This window comes from Schistocerca piceifrons, chromosome 2 (genome assembly GCF_021461385.2).
Source record: "Schistocerca piceifrons isolate TAMUIC-IGC-003096 chromosome 2, iqSchPice1.1, whole genome shotgun sequence".
Classification (NCBI taxonomy): domain Eukaryota; kingdom Metazoa; phylum Arthropoda; class Insecta; order Orthoptera; family Acrididae; genus Schistocerca; species Schistocerca piceifrons.
In genome coordinates this window covers 1,092,409,018-1,092,432,205 of record NC_060139.1, presented here as the reverse complement: position 1 = coordinate 1,092,432,205, position 23,188 = coordinate 1,092,409,018, and the positions used below count along the sequence as shown (strand labels likewise).

General features: G+C 44.1%; 1 protein-coding gene across 1 annotated transcript in view; it reads right to left on the bottom strand.

The window, feature by feature from the left end:
• The window catches only part of LOC124776151 (sterile alpha motif domain-containing protein 1-like), an 82,559-nt gene extending 60,960 nt beyond the window's left edge, over positions 1-21,599 (bottom strand). Inside the window, exons 1-3 of the mRNA XM_047250988.1 lie at positions 21,428-21,599; positions 5,347-5,679; positions 2,109-2,230 (exon numbers count right to left, since the gene is read on the bottom strand). Coding sequence (XP_047106944.1) covers positions 2,109-2,230; positions 5,347-5,679; positions 21,428-21,599 — 627 coding nt within the window. The remainder of the gene's footprint in view (positions 1-2,108; positions 2,231-5,346; positions 5,680-21,427) is intronic.
• Positions 21,600-23,188: the final 1,589 nt, after the last annotated feature.

Here is a 23,188-nt window from a genome sequence, read left to right as displayed (position 1 = left end):
AAGAGACCGATGACCTCGTAGTTTGGTTCCTTCTCCCGCCTTTAAACAAACCAACCAACTAATTGCAGAGGCTGTGCTTGCTGCAGCACGCCTGGCAGAGGTGTGTTGCAGGGCGGCTTCCGCGACACGTCACACTGATGAGCCAAAACGTTACAACTACCTGTTCAATAGCCTGTTAGTCCACGTTTGGAACGCAATACAGTAACGATTCCTCGTGGAATGGATTCGGTAAGTTCTTCAGTTTCCGGACATTTGTGGCAGGAGATGTATATGCACAGGTCATGCAGTACCTGTAAAATGCGGACTGGTTGTATGTTGGGACAGAGTAATGCCTCTGATAGGGGTTCACATCAGGCGAATCTGGTAGAAAAGATATAAACACGAGTTCACTATACTGCTCCTCATACCTTTGCACTACTATTCTGGCCTATCAATGTTAGTTTTCGCGCTGGAAAATGCAATCAGGGAAGACAACAAGCACTAAGGGAGGCAGAAAATCCACTGCGGAGTTCACACAGTCCACATCTGTTATGGTGACTTGAATCACTATTACAGCTCTCATGAAGGCGCAGGTGAATATTCTCCTATAACCTGGTACCGCCCCTGCCATCCTACGTCGATGATGCTCTGAGTATTTCGAGCAGCCACTCGCCTCGATGGCCACTGTGACTGGTCGCGACCATCGACATGGTGTAACAATAAACTCGATTCACCGAACCAGGAGACAAGTTCCACTGCCCAGTTACAATAGTCTTGTGCACACTACGCTCATAATTGGCGATGATATTGGGTCAGCATGGAAACACTGGGATACGTCTGCTGCAGAGCCCCGCCTCCAACAGTGTGCGCTGAACTGTGGGATCTGTAACCAGCGCTGTACTATCACTAGATCTGTCATAGATGGCCACTTATCCTGCCTCTGACTTCCACACTCCGTGATAAGGCGTGGCCTCTGACACTGTTCCGTGATCAGGCCAGGTATGCACCTCCAGCTTGTAGTCGCTTACTCGTGGTTGCACGTACCATCAGACACTATCCTCGGATCTCACGGCGGTAGCACGTGAGCACCCAGTGAACTTGGTTGCTTTCAAAATGCTCCTTACAAGGCACAAGACCGTCAGTCTTTGTCAGTAATTCTCTCCATTTGCGGCCTGTATCAGTGTTAGTGACCCCCAATAGCTCAGGCTACGGCGGCTCCTGGTTCTTTCTACAAGCCTTAGTACCGTGCCGATGACGTAACACATCGCACTTGCCTATGGACACGGCAGGGATACGACAAAGAGAGCAGCTAGATAGTTGGCGGGACACAAGCACGCGAGCGCGCGCGCCCACACACACACACACACACATATATATATATATATATATATATATATATATATATATATATATATATATATAAAATACTGGGTTGGGATTAAGAGAAAGGAATGAACAGTATATATATATATATATATATATATATATATATATATATATATATATATATATATATATTTAAATACTGTTCATTCCTTTCTCTTAATCCCAACCCAGTATTTTACGGCCGTGAAAAAATTCTGCTTCGCCATCTTTGTTCTCGAAGTTCATTCCACGCACCCCACCGTCACAGTCTTATTCTGCCTTATTCTGCTACTTCGATCTCTAATGTAATGCTCCGCCCCGTTTGTTCTCATTGTTCAATATCTGACCACAGCTCCGTCTCCTTTGTTCTCAAACGGTAGTATAATCGCTGATCACATGCTCCATCACATTGGTTCTTGTAGTTCGATATCGAAGCCCCAAAAATTGTTACAACAGAATTTCAATCTCTGAACCTCTGCTACATCAGCTTCGTTACCATCGTTCATTCTGTGTAAATTAGTGAGTGGCTGTCGTCTGGCTTTTGAGACTCACTCTTTCTGCCATTGCTTCATAAACACACGAAGTACAAAAATGGATTCTTTTCAGTATGGAACTACCTACAGCTTTAAACCTTTTTTTTCACAAAACGTTAAAACATGAAACAAAGCTACCATGTGTTCACAACGTCAGCTTACGTACTAGTGTTCATAGTAACTATATCTAATACGGAAATCAACAAAATAAGAAACTAATACCTTTCTGACCTCCTGCTCCGCCAGGTTTATTATCATAGCACAGTCTGACTCCTGGTCCGTCACTTTTGTTCTCATCCTTTGATCTTTGCACCCTGTTCCACCATATTCGTTCTTGTAAGTCGGTCTCCAAGCTACCAAAGGTTGCACCATGTCAGGTCTCAGAGTATGAAAAAAATGGTTTAAATGGCTCTGAGCACTATGGGACTTAACATCTGTGGTCATTAGTCCCCTAGAACTTAGAATTACTTAAACCTAACTAACCTAAGGACACCACACACATCCATGCCCGAGGCAGGATTCGAACCTGCGACCGTAGCAGTCGCGCGGCTTCTCAGAGTATGACTCAAGGATGTTCGACTTTACCTGCAAACTGTATTTCAATAAATATTTCTTAATTTAATAGACGAGAACTTTCGTGTGTTCTTGGGATGGTGACATTCAAAAGTAGCCGAAAGCGAGTAGCTGAAGACAAGCCGGGCTCCTCTTCATACCTGTATGGGACAGTGGGAGCCAGTGTGAGCTTCGAAAGCTAGACTATAACTGTCACCTATTTACACAGTGTACATTCATGAGAAACACAGACCGAAGTACAAGAATGAAGATAGCAGGGCAGGGGGCAGACGTCGAGTTTCGGTTGTAACGTTTTTAATTTTAACTGTCCAGAGATCAATAGGCAGGAACAAAAATGATGAAGCAAGGGTCGAAAAGTCGAACTGTGACAGTAAAGGTAATGGAGCAAAGTTCAGAGAGTGAACCTGGAGGGGGAGGGTGTTGCAGGGATTAAACTAGCAGAGCAAGACAGGGGTTCCGGGGTGCACGGAACGAAATACGCGAGAGAACATGGCGGAGCATTAATGAGAGAGATGGAACGTCTGCAGTTCTGGTGCCAAGTGGAGCACATAGAAGGAAGGACGAGGGGTCTGAGATTGAACTGGGAGAGCATGACTGCGCTGTGTTACACATTAATTGGCTGTTTCATTGTTTATGATGGTAAAGTAATGAGTCGCGCCTGGAAAATATATATATATATATATATATATATATATATATATATATATATATATATATATATATATATATACAGGGTGTTTCAAAAATGACCCGTATATTTGAAACGGCAATACAAACTAAACGAGCAGCGATAGAAATACACCGTTTGTTGCAATATGCTTGAGACAACAGTACATTTTCAGGCAGACAAACTTTCGAAATTACAGTAGTTACAATTGTCAACAACAGATGGCGCTGCGGTCTGGGAAACTCTATAGTACGATATCTTCCACATATCCACCATGCGTAGCAATAATATGGCATAGTCTCTGAATGAAATTACCCGAAACCTTTGACAACGTGTCTGGCGGAATGGCTTCACATGCAGATGAGATGTACTGCTTCAGCTGTTCAATTGTTTCTGGATTCTGGCGGTACACCTGGTCTTTCAAGTGTCCCCACAGAAAGAAGTCACAGGGGTTCATGTCTGGCGAATAGGGAGGCCAATCCACGCCACCTCCTGTATGTTTCGGATAGCCCAAAGCAATCACACGATCATCGAAATATTCATTCAGGAAATTAAAGACGTCGGCCGTGCGATGTGGCCGGGCACCATCTTGCATAAACCACGAGGTGTTCGCAGTGTTCAAAAATGGTTCAAATGGCTCTGAGCACTATGGGACTCAACTGCTGAGGTCATTAGTCCCCTAGAACTTAGAACTAGTTAAACCTAACTAACCTACGGACATCACACTCATCCATGCCCGAGGCAGGATTCGAACCTGCGACCGTAGCGGTCTCGCGGTTCCAGACTGCAGCGCCAGAACCGCGCGGCCACTTCGGCCGGCTGTTCGCAGTGTCATCTAAGGCAGTTTGTACCGCCACAAATTCACGAAGAATGTCCAGATAGCGTGATGCAGTAATCGTTTCGGATCTGAAAAATGGGCCAATGATTCCTTTGGAAGAAATGGCGGCCCAGACCAGTACTTTTTGAGGATGCAGGGACGATGGGACTGCAACATGAGGCTTTTCGGTTCCCCATATGCGCCAGTTCTGTTTATTGACGAAGCCGTCCAGGTAAATATAAGCTTCGTCAGTAAACCAAATGCTGCCCACATGCATATCGCCGTCATAAATCCTGTGCACTATATCGTTAGCGAATGTCTCTCGTGCAGCAATGGTAGCGGCGCTGAGGGGTTGCCGCGTTTGAATTTTGTATGGATAGAGGTGTAAACTCTGGCGCATGAGACGATACGTGGACGCTGGCGTCATTTGGACCGCAGCTGCAACACGGCGAACGGAAACCCGAGGCCGCTGTTGGATCACCTGCTGCACTAGTTGCGCGTTGCCCTCTGTGGTTGCCGTACGCGGTCGCCCTACCTTTCCAGCACGTTCATCCGTCACGTTCCCAGTCCGTTGAAATTTTTCAAACAGATCCTTTATTGTATCGCTTTTCGGTCATTTGGTTACATTAAACCTCCGCTGAAAACTTCGTCTTGTTGCAACAACACTGTGTTTTAGGCGGTGGAATTCCAACACCAGAAAAATCCTCTGTTCTAAGGAATAAACCATGTTGTCCACAGCACACTTGCACGTTGTGAACAGCACACGCTTACAGCAGAAAGACGACGTACAGAATGGCGCACCCACAGACTGCGTTGTCTTCTATATCTTTCACATCACTTGCAGCGCCATCTGTTGTTGAAAATTGTAACTACTGTAATTTCGAAAGTTTGTCCGCCTGAAAATGTACTGTTGTCCCAAGCATATTGCAACAAACGGTGTATTTCTATCGCTGCTCGTTTAGTTTTTATTGCCGTTTCAAATATACCGGTCATTTTTGAAACACCCTTTATATATATAGTGTGTGTGGGCGCGCGCCGTCCCAACTCTGCGGAATAAACAACCCTCCGCTCCACGTTGGTAACTCGGATCTGTAATGTCACAGGACGGTAGGGCACTAAGGTTATAAACTGTCGTCACTGCGCCGCTGAGGTGCTTCCCTTACCGCGTCCCATGACGCGACTCCACCAAGTGTTACCAGTGTCGTGGCGGTCATTGGCCATAATGTACAGGCCCACCGGTGCTTATTGCATTGGTGACGTAATCACGACGTCTAGTTAGATGTTAGAGAAGGCTGAGGGACTTCCAGATGAAAGAAAAGCGAAAACAAATAAACGTTTAACTACTTTTATAAGCGATGTCGAGTGCCCGCCACAGTGCTGCTCTCGGTAAGCCAGCCTGGAGCGCAAAGTACCTGGAGAACAGTTGGCGGCTACCTGGTGGCCGCCTTTCTGTTTGCTCGCAAACATACTGTACAGCGGCTCTCTTCGGAGTGGAAACTCTCCTCGTGGGAGGGGCCGGAGTGGACTATTTCTCAGCGCAAGTTGCGGATAGTTGGCGCGGCGCGCGGTGGCTGCGCCGAAGCGCTCCCCGCGGAGCGCCTGGATGAAGCGAGCCGACGTCTGCAGCGGCGGCGGCGGCGGCGGCGGCGGCGGCGGCGGCGGCCCCTGCCGACAACTTGCTCTCGGCTGCTGCTGGCTGCTGCTGGCTGCTGCCGCCAGAGTTTGCAGCTCTCTCGTGACTCCCCCTGTGAGCAGGATAGGGGTCACCGCCGAGCGCAAGCAGAGTGTCGTCCTCTGCCCTGTCTACTAGTTTCCTATTTCTCAGGTTGTTACGTTACTGTGCACTAGAAGAATAAAAGATATAACATGTTTCTTTGCAGTTTGGATCACAAATATTTGGTTATCCGGTGGTTATTCGTAAATTTTTATCACTCCAACATAATAAAGGTACGAAATTAATACTTGGTTTTTTTGTTTCAGGTACTGACGTCGCGCTTGATTTTCAAGGACTTATTTAAGGACAAAATATTAATCTGAATTTTCAATAAATACTGAAAAATAAAATTCAAATCTCCATAAGAATAACACAGACAGGAAGTGAATTATTCTGCAACAAGTAGACAAGTAATATAGTAGACAGAGAAACCCACCCGCCATCCCCTCGCCTAAACAAAATATACCACCCATAGTACACTATATATATACCTATTTTATTCATCCTGATAAGGAGACCTCACTTAGCGTGAGGCTACTGCATTTGTAGAATACGTTATTCGTTGGTGTACGCGTGTTAAAGCGCGTGACCTTGATTCGGACTTAGTGTGTGGCGCTGTACGTGTCTCTCCTCGACAAACGCTCGTAGTATTTGTCGACCTATAAAAGGCGTTAGACAATGTAAAACAGTGCAAGGTGTTTAAAATTCTGAGAAAAAATTGGTGCGAGCTACACTGAAACACGGGCAATCGATACTACTGTACGAATACGTGTCGTTGTTTAACGTTGTTACAAAAAATTTCGAAAAATAGTAGACCGATTTACATCAATATTTTGCGTGATATCCAACAACTTCGCCGATTATCAGTGTAGCGTGCACGAGACTGACATAGACATATATATTTTTAAATACAGGGTGAGTCACCTAACGTTACCGCTGGGTATATTTCTTAAACCACATCAAATACTGACGAACCAATTCCACAGACAGAACGTGAGGAGAGGGGCTAGTGTAATTGTTTAATACAAACCATAGAAAAATGCACGGAAGTATGTTTTTTAACACAAACCTACGTTCTTTTAAATGGAACCACGTTAGTTTTGTTAGCACATCTGAACATATAAACAAATACGTAATCAGTGCCGTTTGTTGCATTGTAAAATGTTAATTACATCCGGAGATATTGTAACCTAAAGTTGACGCTTGAAACCTCCGACGTTCAGTTGCGTGTTGTAACAAACACGGGCCACGGTCGGCGAGCAGCATCTGCAGGGACATGTTTACGATGACGACCGTGTTTACGAGTGTGGCTGTAGTGCACTGTTGTGGTTTGGTCTAGCTGTCGCAGTGTCCGCATGTAGCGCTTGCTGCTATTGTTATTCTGCATTCGTCTCCGCACGCAGACCAACTGTAGTACACCGTGTTACCAGACGTCTGTGATAGTATAGTGTTGTAGGAACTGTGACCATGATGTATTCGAACTCTGAAAAGGCGGAGATGATACCCATCTATGGCGAGTGTCGACGAAATGCAGCTGAAGCCTGCAGGGTGTATGCAGAACGGTAGCCGGACAGAGAGCATCCAACGTGCCGCACATTGCAAAACATCTACCGCCAACTGTATGCAACAGGTATGGTCGTAGCAGGCAAACGGGTCCGTAACAGGCCCGTCACAGGAGAAGCGGGTGCAGTTGGTGTGTTAGCTGCTGTTGCCATGAACCCACACATGAGTACACGGGACATTACGAGAGCCGGTGGACTGAGTCAAAGTAGTGTCATGCGCATACTGCATCGTCACCGCTTTCACCCGTTTCATGTGTCGCTACATCAGCAATTACATGGTGATGACTTTAATCATCCAATGCAATTCTGTCAATGGGCATTAACAGAGAATGCGTTGCAGTTCTACCTGTTTACCGATGAAGCGGGTTTCACAAACCACGGGGCAGTGAATCTACGGAACATGCTTACTGGTGCGTGGACAACCTCGCTGGCTCAGACAGGTAGAGCGACAGCGACCGTGGGCTGTAAATGCATGGTGCGGAGTCATTGGCGACTACCTCATTGGTCCTCACTTCATTGCAGGGGCCCAAACAGCTGCAACATACATCGCGTCTCTACAGAATGATCTGCCAACGTTGCTCGAAAATGTCGCACTGGAAACGCGTCGACGTATGTGGTATCAGCATGATGGTGCACCTGCACATTCCGCAATTACCGCTAGGCTGATCCTTGACAGGATGTTCGAAGGGCGTTTCATAGGACGTGGAGGACGCATAAATTGGCCAGCCCGTTCTCCTGATTTTACACCTCTGGACTTCTTTCTGTGGGGTACGTAAAAGGAGAATGTGTACCGTGATGTGCCTACAACCCCAGAGGATATGAAACAACGTATTGTGGCAGCCTGCGGCGACATTACACCAGATGTACTGCGGCGTGTACGACATTCATTACGCCAGAGATTGCAATTGTGTGCAGCAAATGATGGCCACCACATTGAACATCTATTGGCCTGACATGTCGGGACATACTCTATTCCACTCCGTAATTGAAAATGGAAAGCACGTGTGTACGTGTACCTCACCCCTCATGGTAATGTACATGTGCGTCAGTGAAAATGATCAATAAAAAGGTGTTAGCACGTGGACGTAATGTGTTGTTCCAGTCTCTTCTGTACCTAAGGTCCATCGCCGTTCCCTTTGGATCCCTGCGTAATTCGGTGCTCTCCGATACTAACGATCGAACAGCGTCAACTTTAGGTTACAATAACTCCGGATCTAATTAACATTTTACAATGCAACAAACGGCACTGATTACGTATTTGTTTATATGTCCAGATGTGCTAATAAAACTAAGGGGTTTCGATTTTAAAAAAACGTAGGTTTGTGTTAAAAAACATACTTCCGTGCATTTTTTTATGGTTTGTATTAAGCAATTACACTAGCCCCTCTCCTCACGTTCGGTCTGTGGAATCGATTCGTCAGCATTTGATGTGGTTTACGAAATATATCCAGCGGTAATGTTAGGTGACTCACCGTGTATACGTAGTATATGAACATATGTGTAACATGTAAAGGAAAAATGTTGCTAGTAGAAAATCTTTAAAAGCTCCTGTGTACCAGTCGTGTACTAGGGGGTGACAGCAGCTGCTGACGACGGCAGCCGACAGCGACCAGCTGCGCTCGGGTATTCAAACCATAGCCGGCCGGAGTGGCCGTGCGGTTCTAGGCGCTACAGTGTGGAGCCGAGCGACCGCTACGGTCGCACGTTCGAATCCTGCCTCCGGCATGGATGTGTGTGATGTCCTTAGGTTAATTAGGTTTAAGTAGTTCTAAGTTCTAGGCGACTGATGACCTCTGAAGTTAAGTCGCATAGTGCTCAGAGCCATTTGAACCATTTTTTTATTCAAACCGTATGACATCACGCCACGGTGCGGGAGCACGGGTAAACGGAATTCCACTGCAGTCAGTGGTGGGTCAGGGTGTGAATCGGATACTCAAAGAAGCTACGATCCTCCTCCGAAATGTCCTCCGCAGATCGGGAATAAATATTGGGTTTTAATGTGAAATCCGTTCCACCACAGTATAATAGCCCGGGATATTTAGTCAGATACTACACTAACACGACAGTTTTTTCACATTCTGATCACGAAGTTCTTTTACAGAGAGGCTAGTCATGAACTTCTAATTATCACTACGAAACAAAATTAAGGAATTTGTATATGCCTGCAGCCTTGGTACACACTCAAATACCCGCGACACAGTACCGTACCACACCGCTAGGGGAATGAAGCATAACGGCACAGCAGCCACATGATGAAGTGCACTGTTCTGCTGTGATTAGTTTTCTTTATTTGTAGTGGAACACAAGTGGGACGATCCGTGCCGATCCGGTGGGAGTGCACGGCGACGGTGCACCACCACATCGCACTGTGGCCACGTGTCTCACAGACTCCTCCAGTGCGGTCAGACGCGTGTGACCGACGAGGGAGGAAGTGGTAGACGATGTCTGTCAAGGACCAGGACTTGCAAATGAAGAAAGGCTGCCGTAACACAATGGAAGCGATAACTCACAGATAAGTTTTTAACACATTGTACGACAATTTGAACATGACGAAGTTTGCCGGCCGACCGTCTCAGCGATTTCTCACGCCCTTCTAAATACTCCGTTGACTAAAGAGGCCTCGATCAGACCAAGCTACGTGGCGTCTGTAATCACTTAATCGTCATGGAAGAGCACTGAATACATCACTATGATCCCGAGACAAAGGTACAAACCAGGAAATGGAAACATCTGGATTCACCACGACCGAGAACGGGAGAGGTTCGGCCTTACCGACCAATTTGTCGCTGTTTTCTTTTTGGTTGCCGTGGTGTGATGCTAACAGATCACGCTCGTAAGGGTCATACTGAAGTGTTGGCAGACGAGCCAATACCGTGTTGCTAGAGGAGGCCGAAATGCACGCTTTTAAGCTCACGTAGATTGACGTGAGGTCTGGAACAAGATAAAGTAATTATCCTACAAAGAAAAGAACGTAGTTCTTGGAATACTTAACTTTAATCCACAATTGGTGTACATCGCTCTTGACGGTACATGTTATAACCTCAATATAAACTGCTAATGGCGCCTTGCTAGGTCGTAGCAAATGACGTAGCTGAAGGCTATGCTAACTATCGTCTCGGCAAATGAGAGCGTATTTGTCAGTGAACCTTTCCTAGCAAAGTCGGCTGTACAACTGAGGCGAGTGCTAGGACGTCTCTCTATACCTGCCGTGTGGCGGCGCTCGGTCTGCAATCACTGACAGTGGCGACACGCGGGTCCGACGTATACTACCGGACCGCGGCCTATTTAAAGGCTACCACCTAGCAAGTGTCGTGTCTGGCGGTGACACCACACATACTGTGAAAGGAGCGTACTACAGAGCCAATACATTTAAGGGCGTGAATCATACATGGTACTGCGTAGGTGTCCCTAGTACAACGACTATTCACGAATGTACCATCGAGAAAAGACAAGAAAAAGTATATAACAGGCATCTGTTGCTGATGTGACCATCAATACGAAGACTGGTTTCTTGCAGCTGTCTGCGTTAGCTCATAACGTGCAGGCCTATCCTTACGTAACTATTGCAACCAAAATTCACTTCCACATGATTACCATGTCACCATACACAAACCTAAGCCTCAATTTACAGTCCTCTAAATCCACGCCCATTCCCACCGCTGTTCCTTTCATTACCAAAATAAGTGTTCCATGATACCTCAGAATATATCCTAACAACCAATCCCGTCTTTTTGCCAAGTTATGTCAGAGCTCTGCATCTAATTTGTATCTTCCATAACATCATTTAAATTCGTCTACACTCAAAAACCCTTAATTTCCTTCGTTTTCTGTTAATAATTTCAAGATATAACCTATTCCGTTTTACTGATCTTCCGTCTCGAGCAGAACTGCGTGACCGATTGACTTTAAACTGTATTCTTCTTTAATTCTTTACCAATTTCAGCTTGGTTCCCTTTAATGCTTCATCAATTTACAAATATCACTCCCTGTATTTTATGCCTACCACCTCCACAATTTGAAGCATAGAGGGAAAATGATACTTTCGAATCCTTTATCCATTGCTAAATGCACATTCTGTATTACTGCGCGTATATGTTGTAACATAAAGTGATGTTTTCTTCTGTTCCAGAAGTACTGCTACTTTTTCCGCCATGAAGGTGATAACATCGCTGCTGGCGGTCTTCTGCTTCCTGGGGGGTGAGTACCGTATTGTCCACACTAACAACGGCTGCACAGCACTGTGCGAGAATGTTCAGTGCAGAGCTAGCGTTGAAACGCCGGACGTTAAAATTACCTGTGGAACTAGGTGAAGAATTCTAAAGACTCCAGTACAAAGAACACGCCAATCTATCCTTGAAACAGCTCTTTTATTCACACCACGTACTTAGAAGAAATATCTACCATTCTTGTTAGTAAATTAACGCATTCAGGTTACAAACAGCGTTACAGCATTATGCATACGCAATTGAAGACTAAACTTAACAACAAGGAGTATTAAACACTACTAATTTAATCACATTGCAATTTTTTAAAAATGAGAGGAGTTACAGTACTGAAAATTAGGTAGTTCTATAAAAGTAAGGTCATCCTGCAACCAAATAAGAACGTCTTTGACAAAAAAAATTTAGTGAAGTGAAGCTATCGTTTGAAGATAAAGAGGACAAGATAAAATTAGAACAAATGGAAATCTACATACACATACAAACATCCAGACAAAATTCTTGACGCACCAACTGGCGGAAAACTTAAAAATTATATGGACACCTTTGTTTAAATTATAGAACACTATAACGGATAAAACAAGTTTACAGTCGGAGACAACACGATTGAACATTAGGAAAGAATTGACCTCTACCACACACAACTCCGTAGAGAAGGAAAAATGTAACATCGGTGACCTCGCTGTCAATTGAAGCATTCAGATTTACGGAAAATATTAATTCAGTCTTAGCGAATATTGCTCAGCAACAATTTCCACTGCTGAAACATCTAGAGAATAAAAATTTCGTTTGCGCTACCACCTATGATAAGCAGCAATACACGGTACTACACAACGACTGCTTTAACGATATTTTATGAAAGTAAGGTCTGCGGCAGATATATGAAAAACAGTAAGATAGATATATGCTCTAACAGCTCCATATACTTGCACATAGCGTTATAATGGCCATAAAGTCGAAATAAGCGGATATCACCAGAAAATAAAACCTTAACAAAAAGCTTTTGAATAGAGCAGCGCTTTGACTTACTAAACATGTAACGTCCTGATAAAGGATAACCGCAGATAACCGTAAGCTGCAGGCACATTTAAGAATTTCCTTCTATGGTCAGTTAAATTTCAACAGTCAAGAGGAGGAGGATGCCAAAATATTTTATAAAACTCGCCCTATTTCTACAAATGATGTAGATGCAAATGTGAGATAGATAAAGACAACTTGTCAGTCGATTTCCTCACCCACATACTTCATGTTCATGGCCATGTCTACGGCAGGGATATGTTCTGTTCCTTCTCATAACATATGAAACCTGTTTCTATGGTAACGTGCAATACCTCTTTCTGTGTGTTGCTCTTCGATTAACCACATCCCAGTCACTATCTTTCTGTCCCAGAGAAAAGACGGGAATTAGATTTCCGTCCCTCGAATGAATCGTTGTTTCTTAGTGAATGATCGTCGTCTTCAATTTGACACTGTGTAAGCATTACCAGCTAGAACTATCTCAACTGTTTGAACTTCATACACGCTAAACATCCTTGCCATTATTCTTTCTATATCAGAAGGAAGAGTTATATTTCTTATGGAGCTGTACTTTCTGGCTCCCTGCTCCTTCTCTTCATCATTTATAGTCACTTCAACATGGACAGTGAAGGGATTATGTTGACAGAAGAAACCTAGATATAAAAAGAGCTACATGGTTCAGTAAAGTATTCTTGTTTATACTAATAAAATTTTACGACTGTCATTTCGGTTTTTTAATGATTTCATTGAAATTAAAGTTTTTGTTTCAATGAATCGCACAAACTGTATTATGTACTCGTTAGAAGTCAAGAATTGCAGAAGTAATAAGCGTGAAACTAATTAGCTCTCATTTGAGTTTGAACAATAAGCTTAAGTGTGGAATACTACACCATGATTCTTTTAACAGTTGCTATAGAGTACTTGGCTCTGCAAATGAGCGGAACAGATGTAAAAATACCCTCTGAAACCCAATCCTTCCGAAGAATGAATGCTGCTTGCCACAAAACAACTAATATCATGACTTCTTTTGGCTGCAAATTTTTCCCTGCAACCGATATCTAGTCTGGTATTTCAAAAGAGATTCGTATGCGATACTGACTAGTGTCAATCATCGGAAAGAGAGCAAGAAGCACTGCGGATGAAATATCATACACAATAGTGAGGATGATACCTGGGTTTGATGAGAGAAAAATTTAGCAGATGATCTCATGCTTAAATATAAGTGATCTATTGTAAGTCCAGACCCCATCGAATGTAGACAGGACAGAATGCTTAACGGCATGGTCTAAGCCCTAAGGAGATGCGGAAGGGGAGGTGGGGATGACGACGACGACGATAATAGATATATAGGTGAGGAAGTGTAGGTGAGGATAATAATGATTATCATGAACATGAGTATGAAGAAGATGTAAACGAAGATTATGACATATCCCTGAGGCTCAATGACGTGGAATCCTAAGTGCATGTCATTCCGAGCAGCTCTCCATATCATTGAGAAGTGAAGGCTAGATTACAGGCAGACGAAAATTTCCGTAGTCCGACCGGCATTTGATGCCGCCAGTTTCGAAACATCCACTTTACCTCTGGACCACCCGGCCCCACACAATGAAGACAGAAGTGGATATTTAATAAATACAGTGTGCCAGTACAATGACAGACAAGTGAACGTAGAGCTACGAAGATAAAATTTATATTTACGTTTGCGTTTGCTTAGTCATGATCTACATGGCGACCAGATTATTAATAATCACCCGTTGTATTATGTATGTTTGACAGCACAAATATGATTAGTGAAAGCATACCATAGCCTTAACAATTAACAATCGTTCTTCCCCTTGGAAAGCGCGAGCCCTCTATATTACAATATGACTAGGTGGTAAAATATTTTAGTAAATTTTACCCCTGATATTTTAATTAGTAACTGTGAAGTAATGTACAGAGGGTGAGCATTGGCGTAATAAAGTATCCTCGGCAACAGAGATAATGGAATAGGCACTGAACTGTCCAATAGGAGATAACTTTAAAACAATATCACAGCAGCTGCCTACGAAAAGAAAACGAAATTTAACCATATGGATACGCAGGGGCAAAAGAGTCCACACGAGACAGAGATCCCAATCTAGTGTGTTTCCTACCTGGTGCGGTAGCCTTGCTTCCTCAGCTGCGAGCTTTTATGGTTGAAGAATCAAGCGTGTTCTGTTAATGATTTCCGTATTGATGCTTTCGACACATGAGGTGAGTTTCTTTTTTGGAGCTTTCGATGTAAGTATTTACGATATAATTGATGGCGATCTGTCTGCTATAACAAAATCCCAAGGAATTACCAATAATTCGTATTTAAAGTACGTACCTAACTCTCGCTTTAAGCTTAATTATTATAAAACTTTGAACAAAGCTGCTAAGGTTCAGTGACCGTGTCAGAATTATATTAGAACAAATAAGCCCTCGGCGTATATTCATTATTGACTGCTACGGTTTTCAGTAAATTGATCTCCTCATTAAGCTTTTCTGTTGAAAGTGGTATAGAGGTGGCTCGGTGGACGGCAGAGTGAAAAAAAAAAAAACATTTTTTGAGATTGTGGATGAAAAGAGGAAGCAGGTACGATTTGGTCAGTATACATTTCTTTTCGAAAAATATTGAAAGTGGTGTTATTGTCTTCTATTGTAAGCGTCAAGACTAAATAATGTAATTGGCGGTTTTCCTTTTCGAGTTCAATAGTGAAAGAAATTTTCTCGTGGAGGTCGTTGAAAAGTTTAAATATATGATCAATGCTATCGGCGGGTCCGTTATAGATGACTAGAATATCATCAACGTATCTTGTGTAAGAAAGGATACTTAGTGAAGCGGCTGAGAAACAGTCAAACAGCTTCTTTTCCAAGGAATTGATAAAGATGTCGGCAAGGATGCCGGCTAAAGGGTTGCCCATAGCGAGCCCATCAGATTGCTGGTACAGTTGTCCGTTGAATTCAAAGCAGTTGTACTTGACAACAACATTAATGAGATTCATAAAATCGGTAATCTGTTCATCTGATAGATCTTTTTTAAATTGACGTAAATTTTCTTCCACAATGATGAGCGTCTCATGTACCGGGACATTGGTATAAAGATGTTTAATATCTAAGGAAAAGAGCTTGGTGTCTGAACTGCATACTAAGTTTTTTAGAATGTGACTTGTAAGTACTGCATCTCTTTCCAGTCAGTGCAAACTTTAGTTTATTAATGTCTCATATACCTATTATGTTTTAGATCAGTTAGCTTAATTCTGAAGACGACGCTCATAGTAGCGTCGAAACCTGGTCAATTTTTACTTAATATTTGTGACCGAGGGCTTATTTGTTCTAATATAGCTTATTTATTACTTTGACAAGGAACCATATAAGGCAACTGTTACCAGACGTTCAGAAATCTGCGCCAGGGGGCAAAGATCCCATGACCTAGCAGAAGCACGTGTGCGCATGCGTACCTTTCCCCCAAAACGCTTGTCTTTTCTTTTTCGGTTTTATCTGAGCGCATAACTTTAACGTATTCAGTGGGCTTTAATTTATGGGTCACTATTTCATGTCGAGTAAATCAGTACAAAGTCTAATTCAATTTCATGTTACAGAAACTACGAGAGAAAAACCTTCTCCAGGCCATTGTATTTTAAAACGTTCGAGGAGGGTAAGAAGCCAACGAAAAGTGGATATTCCATTAGAAATGTACCTAAAGGGCTTGGATGTAGTGAATTCACATTACGTAAAACACTTAAAGCAGGCTATGTGGTGGCATCATTGGGAAGATTCAGATGAGTATTTTCTGAGACAGAGGAAACTGGATTGGCAGAGCACTGTATCAAGCTTGATTCTAAGTCTGGCCTTACATTTTAAAATTTCCGACATTTAGCATGTCGCTTTGCGGAAAGTGATGCCGTAAACCACTCGTTTAATGTAGAAATCCAAGTCTGAGGCCTTAGAAAACGATCATCGGGACGATAACTGCGTTGAATAAAACAACTTCGAAACTTCTGAATATATACATAATTTTCCACCCCAGCGAGTCTATAATGAAGACGGAGCAGGAATAAAGACTGTATAGGAAAACTAGAGAAAAGTGTTCTAAGAAAAGGGCAAATAGTAATATTAATAATACGTGCAAATAATAATAATACGTGCTTCCTTCTGTTAAAATGTTTTCTATGTAAATTAGTAACATGCTAGTGTTACAATTACATATTTAATACGATCTCGATGATGGATAAAATGACGATAACGTTTGCCATGATTTCAATTTAGTAATACATTATACTAGTTAACAATGGCAGTAACTGACAAATATTGTAATTATCTTTTAGTCTGTCGTAATTATAATAATTTATTTTGTGTGGAATGTTGCCCCATAACAATAGGATGTTTACACCAGGCTTGAGGGCCTTCTGCCCTTTGTTAAATATAACGTTAACACATTATATTGAGCTTATGGTGTTGTATAAAGGATGATCCTAGGTGTTCACAAAATTTGGGAAAACGGCCGAATGTCTGTAACTTCCTGACACAATATTTCGGCGCAGAGTCTTCCGGTCATTCGTCCCAGCAAGTGGAGAGAGCACTTGAAGCAGGAAAAAATCGTTTCCATTTATTTGTTAACGAAATATTGCATTAAGTACTGTTTGAATTTAATCAAGTAAAATTTGCTCGTTTGACCTTTCGTTATCTTCCATTTGTCTAATGTAATGTGCTCCATTGTAGGTCACACTTCAGTAATGAGGTTTGCTAGACCTCAGCAGTTGATAGACATAAAGGGACTATAATAGTTCTGCCAACGTTGCCACCATTAATACAACTACGAAGTGAACGTTCAGAGTCAGTTCACACCATTTATTCCAGTATCAATTATATGCAATGTTTACTGTCGTTTGGAAGAGATAGTACGTTAGGTACAATATATGCCAACATGAGCATGACTCGAAGTCGTAGTAGGGTTGACAGCCACTTCCAAGAAATTATTCTAAGTCGATTCAGTAAGCGATGAACTGATGGGTGATCTGCAGCCGACGAAGACTGTTTACGGTCTGCTCATGTCCGCTGACGCTCGCCGTAACTTGGAGGCCTATCGTCTGCTCCGGAAGAAGACCCGCCGATTGTCTCCTCAGTCGACTCTGCTTGTCGGAACGTGCGGCCCACGTAAATACCCGATTTTAATACGGACCTCCACGAATCTTACTCTCTGAGAAAAACTCTTACAATCACCATTTACAATTATTTCTTGGATGTTTTCCAGTCTCTGACTTTTCCTACACATTCCAGGATCTACACCTCCCTGTGTACTATGGAAGGTATTCCCTGACGTCTTAACACGCTATTCCTTTCTTCTTGACAGTATTTTCAATAAATTTATTTGGCTATGACTTTTAAGCTTCGGAATCCTTGCCTATGAATATTTCTCTCCGATTCTATAACCGACCTTCTCTCTTCTTTTTAAACTGTTGCGCAGTCCGAGATTTACTTCCACACGTAAAATCTGATCAAATTACGGCCTATCTTTGATACAAGCAGTTGAGCAGAAAACGATCCTTATGCTAGTCTGCTAGTTATACCTCCTCACTTCGTCCATTATTCATTACTTGGCTTACGAGGCAGCAGAAACTCCCCTCTGAAGCTATTAGGAGTTTCATTACGCTCAACAGGTCCTGTAATTCCTCCTCACCGTCGCTGAGGACAGCCAACCCATCAGCGAATCTCATCACTCTGAATTTTAACCCCAGTCTTGAATATTTCTATATTTTCCGTCATTGGTTTACCGAAGTATAGACTGAACGGTAGATGGAAAGAACTTTAATCTTGACTTATACTCTTCATAATTCAAGCAAATCGTAGGTGGTCTTCGGTTCTTAAAAAAATGGTTCAAATGGCTCTGAGCACTATGCGACTTAACTTCTGAGGTCATCAGTCGCCTAGAACTTAGAACTAATTAAACCTAACTAACCTAAGGACATCACACACATCCATGCCCGAGGCACGATTCGAACCTGCGACCGTAGCGGTCGAGACTGTAGCGCCTAGAACCGCATGGCCACTCCGGCCGGCTTCGGTTCTTACTTTTCTCGGTTGGCCCTTGTGCATCCTGCATTTTACGCCCGTTTTTCTGAGAATTACGAACATGTTTCAACAACATAAAGTGGGGAACGCTTTTGCTAGGTTGAGAAATGGTGTATTTACAGTGTCTGACACTTGCAGGCAATTCATAGAAACACTTACCATGTGTGGACGGGCATTGTGCTGTTGAACAATGGCGCAACCATGCTGTCACGTGAGAGGTGACACAAGAGGAGACAGAATGTCCGTGGCGGACAATTATGCCGTCGGCTCATAACCGTGTCCTGAAATCATGCCAGATGTCTTTCGACACGATGACGTGAGAGCACCACTGTACCTCTCCAAAGCATTAGAAGAACGGAAGATGCCAGTCCGGTTTAGTACAGATCCTCTGTTCGTCGCTGAACACTATGCGGCGTCTTCCGTCAACGAGTCTTGCTTCCTGGTAGCGCTACTGCTTGACATGCAGCCGTCTATTTTGTTGTGGTAACGGAAGGCTGGTAACGGGAGCCTGTTCATGGGACGATAGTTCCCTAGTTCAGCTGCTCTTTTCCACTCACGTATGACGCACGTTGACACAGTATGTTGCACGGAGTCCAGTGGCAGGGGATACGATGTACTGGGTGCACAAAACGTCGACCCACCTTGTGGTGTGCGTACTGTAAGACCTTCGGTACACACACCATCAGATTATTTGACTTGTCGCTCTAACGAAGTAGGCGAGTGTCAGCAATATGTCTCGTGGTCTTATCGTGGCGTGTTTATCTTCTGCCGTTAGGTCGGACGATAGAAATGCCACTTGCACACTTAGAGTTTCAGATTGACGGTGACCAACTTTAAACAGAACTTGATTAATTTTCACACACATTTATTAAAATAATAGAAAGCATAGATATTACGTAACTTGATTCTGGATGCTGTTTACAATTAACAATCTGAAGTTTCTTTGGTCTTGGTACTCTTATTCTCACATATCTCTGATACTTGACAAAGTGTCTATACATTTCTCTTCATGGCTACGTACAGGAATGTGATAATCTTATTAGGCGCAGACTGAAACTTGACTACGGACTAATGCAGACTGACTAATCAGAGGTCTGTACACTCGTTATAATACCTCGCGCGTTCAGGTATCACTGCGCGAGTGTGGTCCGCGAGGAGAAAAGGTTCTACGTTAGCAGCAATCTGATTGGCTGCGTGACATATCAATACGCGGATCGGCGGAAGCAGAATTTCGTCCGTCTCTATGAAAGTGCCATCTCGTAGAGCGGAGACGGACGAGCGCTGCGCCTGCGCTGTTGTGCTCAGCGGGGCGCGCTCTAGTGGGAAAGTTGTGTACGCGCTGACTACGCGGAACTATGTACACAACAAGAGGTGATTGACTGGGACCTTAACTAAGAGTATGAGTACAGTCACGTTCCTATGCACTCTAACGGCGGACCGCTGTCAAATCCGAATGAGCCAAAAATACGAATTTTGCACAATTCAAAAAATGGTTCAAATGGCTCTGAGCACTATGGGACTCAACATCTTAGGTCATAAGTCCCCGAGAACTTAGAACTACTTAAACCTAGCTAACCTAAGGACATCACACGCACCCATGCCCGAGGCAGGATTCGAACCTGCGACCGGAGCAGTCCCGCGGTTCCGGACTGCAGCGCCAGAACCGCACGGCCACCGCGGCCGGCTTTGCACAATTCAACCAGTCGGCCAAATGGAGACCCACAGTGAGGCCCCATTCGACTGTCGGGTGTTGGTAATCCTTTTCTACACGAATATGTATGATCCCCGTACCCTATACAAAGGTCACTCAACATCCGACGCAGTTCACGCCTCTTCTATACTCTCCCATCCTGGGCCGCGCGGGGCGGGGTAGCTTCGCGGTCTGGGGCGCCTTGCCACGGTCCGCGCGGTTGACTCCGTCGGGAGTTCGAGTCCTCCCTCCGGTATTGGTGTGTGTGTCGTCCTTAGCGTAAGTTAGTTAGAGTTAGATTAAATAGTGTGTAAGCCTAGGGACCGATGACCTCAGCAGATTGGTCCCATAAGACCTTACCACAGGTTTCCAATTTTTCCCATCCTTTTCCGGGAGAGCAAAATGTCGAATGAACGTATAGTGAGGACGGTGCTGCTAACTCTCCCAACTCTGGTAACAACGGCAAACGCGAACAATGCTAGTGCAGTCTGGTGCCCGTTATACCTGTGACAGAGAATTGCAGCACAAATCATTTGCATACCCGCCAGTGGTGTGTACGTGTAGGGAGATACATAGACATCCAATCACGCCATCTGGGTGCTTCACTTTTTTGTCAGGAAGTCTGCACGAAGAACCGCAGCGGTCCTCTCAACCATCTCTGGAAGATGCTGAGTGGCCCCCGTTCAGGTCGGAGACTTCGCTACTAGTATTAGGGTGGATTACAGTCATACGTCGTTACCCGACTGCAAAACACACTACGGAGACACAGAAGCCGGATTTGCTGCCTCTGAATCGCGGGCTCCCGGTTCGATTCCCAGCCGGGATGGGGATTTTCTCTGCCCTGGGACTGGTTGTTCGTGTTGTCCTCATCAATTCATCATCATTCGTGAACGTGGTGAGATTCGACTGTGTAAAGTTTGGGACTTTGTACGGTCGCGCAGTTGAGCGCCCAACAAACCAATCATCATCAGCAGTCATCTCAATTGTGCTTGCCAGCTGAAGTGCTGCCGATGCAGATCATCTTGTTTCACGACCGAGATTCGAACTAGCTACTTCTGAGTCGGGCACCAGCTCACCGGCGACCGCCAGCGACCTCGAATGCAGATGCGCACGCGGTGCTGCTAATGCACTGTAAATTATCGCCCGCTGCCACAGCGACGGAGGACCAGAATGCCGACTCGATGACAGCGGGCGGCGCCATATCTCATTTTTTGCATCGCGGCGCCGCCGCCGCCGCAGAAATGTACGGCGCCGGCGTCTCGGTGCGCTGCCCCGGGCAGTAAATCTCCGCAGGAGCGCGCGGCGGCGGCAGCGGCGGCGCAGCGGCAGCTGACGATGGTGCGCGCCGGCCGCCACAAGTGTCCCGCCGCGCCGCCGCCGCCGCCATGATTCACGTCGCGAGGCGCCTGGACGGACACACTCGGCTCACCACAGCAAAACCTTTGCGGCTACCGAGGCCTCCCCCCGACAGTCTGGCACGACGATCCTCCACACAAGGCCGGCGCATTTCGTCGCCAGTACAGATGGGCAAACTCGTTCGTCCTTGGGAACTAGTTCACTGCTGATCGTTCTTTTTTGGGAACCGTTCATTTTTACTCGTTCACCGTTCATCTGTGCTTCGTATATGGTTCTTATGAAAAACCGAAAACAGCGTAGGTGACTGAAAGATGGAGGGCACCAGGAGTGGGCACTTGCCTTCCCCCCTGGAGTATAGAGTTTTTATTCATTACAGAATTCGTACACACTTTTAGAAGTAATTTCTGTGATTCTGCAGAACCTCTCGTTTATCCAACTGTAGCGCTGTGTGGCTGATCGCAAGGAAATAATATAGGGTGGCGCACGGAAAACCAGACCCGAGTACAGACTGCTCGCCAATTACGGATGATGTGTTGCCCGTTACGAGCAGATACAACAAACAGACAAACATGTAATAATTAGGCAGTGAAGAAATAACAAGCTAATGCAAGCAACAATCGCGAGACAATCGATGACGATGTGTAGAGAGCTGGAGAAGAGAACATGAAAATCTCACGCGACGCGCATGGGCTATAGCACATGTAGTCTTGTAAACCTGTTGGTGGCTGTTTCCCAACTTAACAGACCACAAGTGTCTCGTATAAAATTCTTCGTTTCTACTTCCACTACATAGCTATCGTTTACACCCCATATATACTTCTCGTTGTCTCTGAGTTCGTAGGCGAAGTACACTGTATGGAACCATAAAATAAAATGTAGTTTTCTCATCATACTTGCGTCACACGCTTAGCAAAAATTAGGCTTTTATGTTGCGTTATTAAAGTTAATGCAGCAATAACAATAATAATTAAGTTCGCAGTAATAAAGTTTTTGGTTTGAAAGCTCCTTCTGAACAAATGTTTTTGAGATAATAAGTAAATACGATTTTATGGCAATCTGTGTCTTTTCAAATGGAGAGGTCTACTGAGCCAAAATGACCCACAACTCACTTTTTTTTTCAAGGAAACCAAACTATCAGGTAATGCAAATTGGAGACAACCAAACTTAAAAGTAACTAGAGCCTTCCTAAATGTAATGTTTTGTATATGAAAGTTACACGAAAATCGTTTTATATGAATTTTCTTACACTAGAAATTAAGCAAATTATTGAAAGTTAGTTGCTAAATCAAGTCTATGAAACCAGAAAATATATGAATAAGAAAAAAAAACTTGCCTTCTTATAAGTATGTCTTCTGCTGTTCATCGATATAATGAAGTGAGCTGATATGCCCTTTTGTTACATGAAAATACGTACCTATTACATACAACGTAGTTTTTATGTAATTTACGTAACTATAAAATACTTTTTGATTACCGGTCGTGGACACTGAATAGCCAGACCCAAGTGCAAGAACAGTTTGGAACACATGTAAAATGGGCGAGAGCAGTGAACGAAACGAACAACTGGATACTGAACTAACTAGGAGCAGTCGGCAGTGGAACTGAGACAGGTGGTCATGC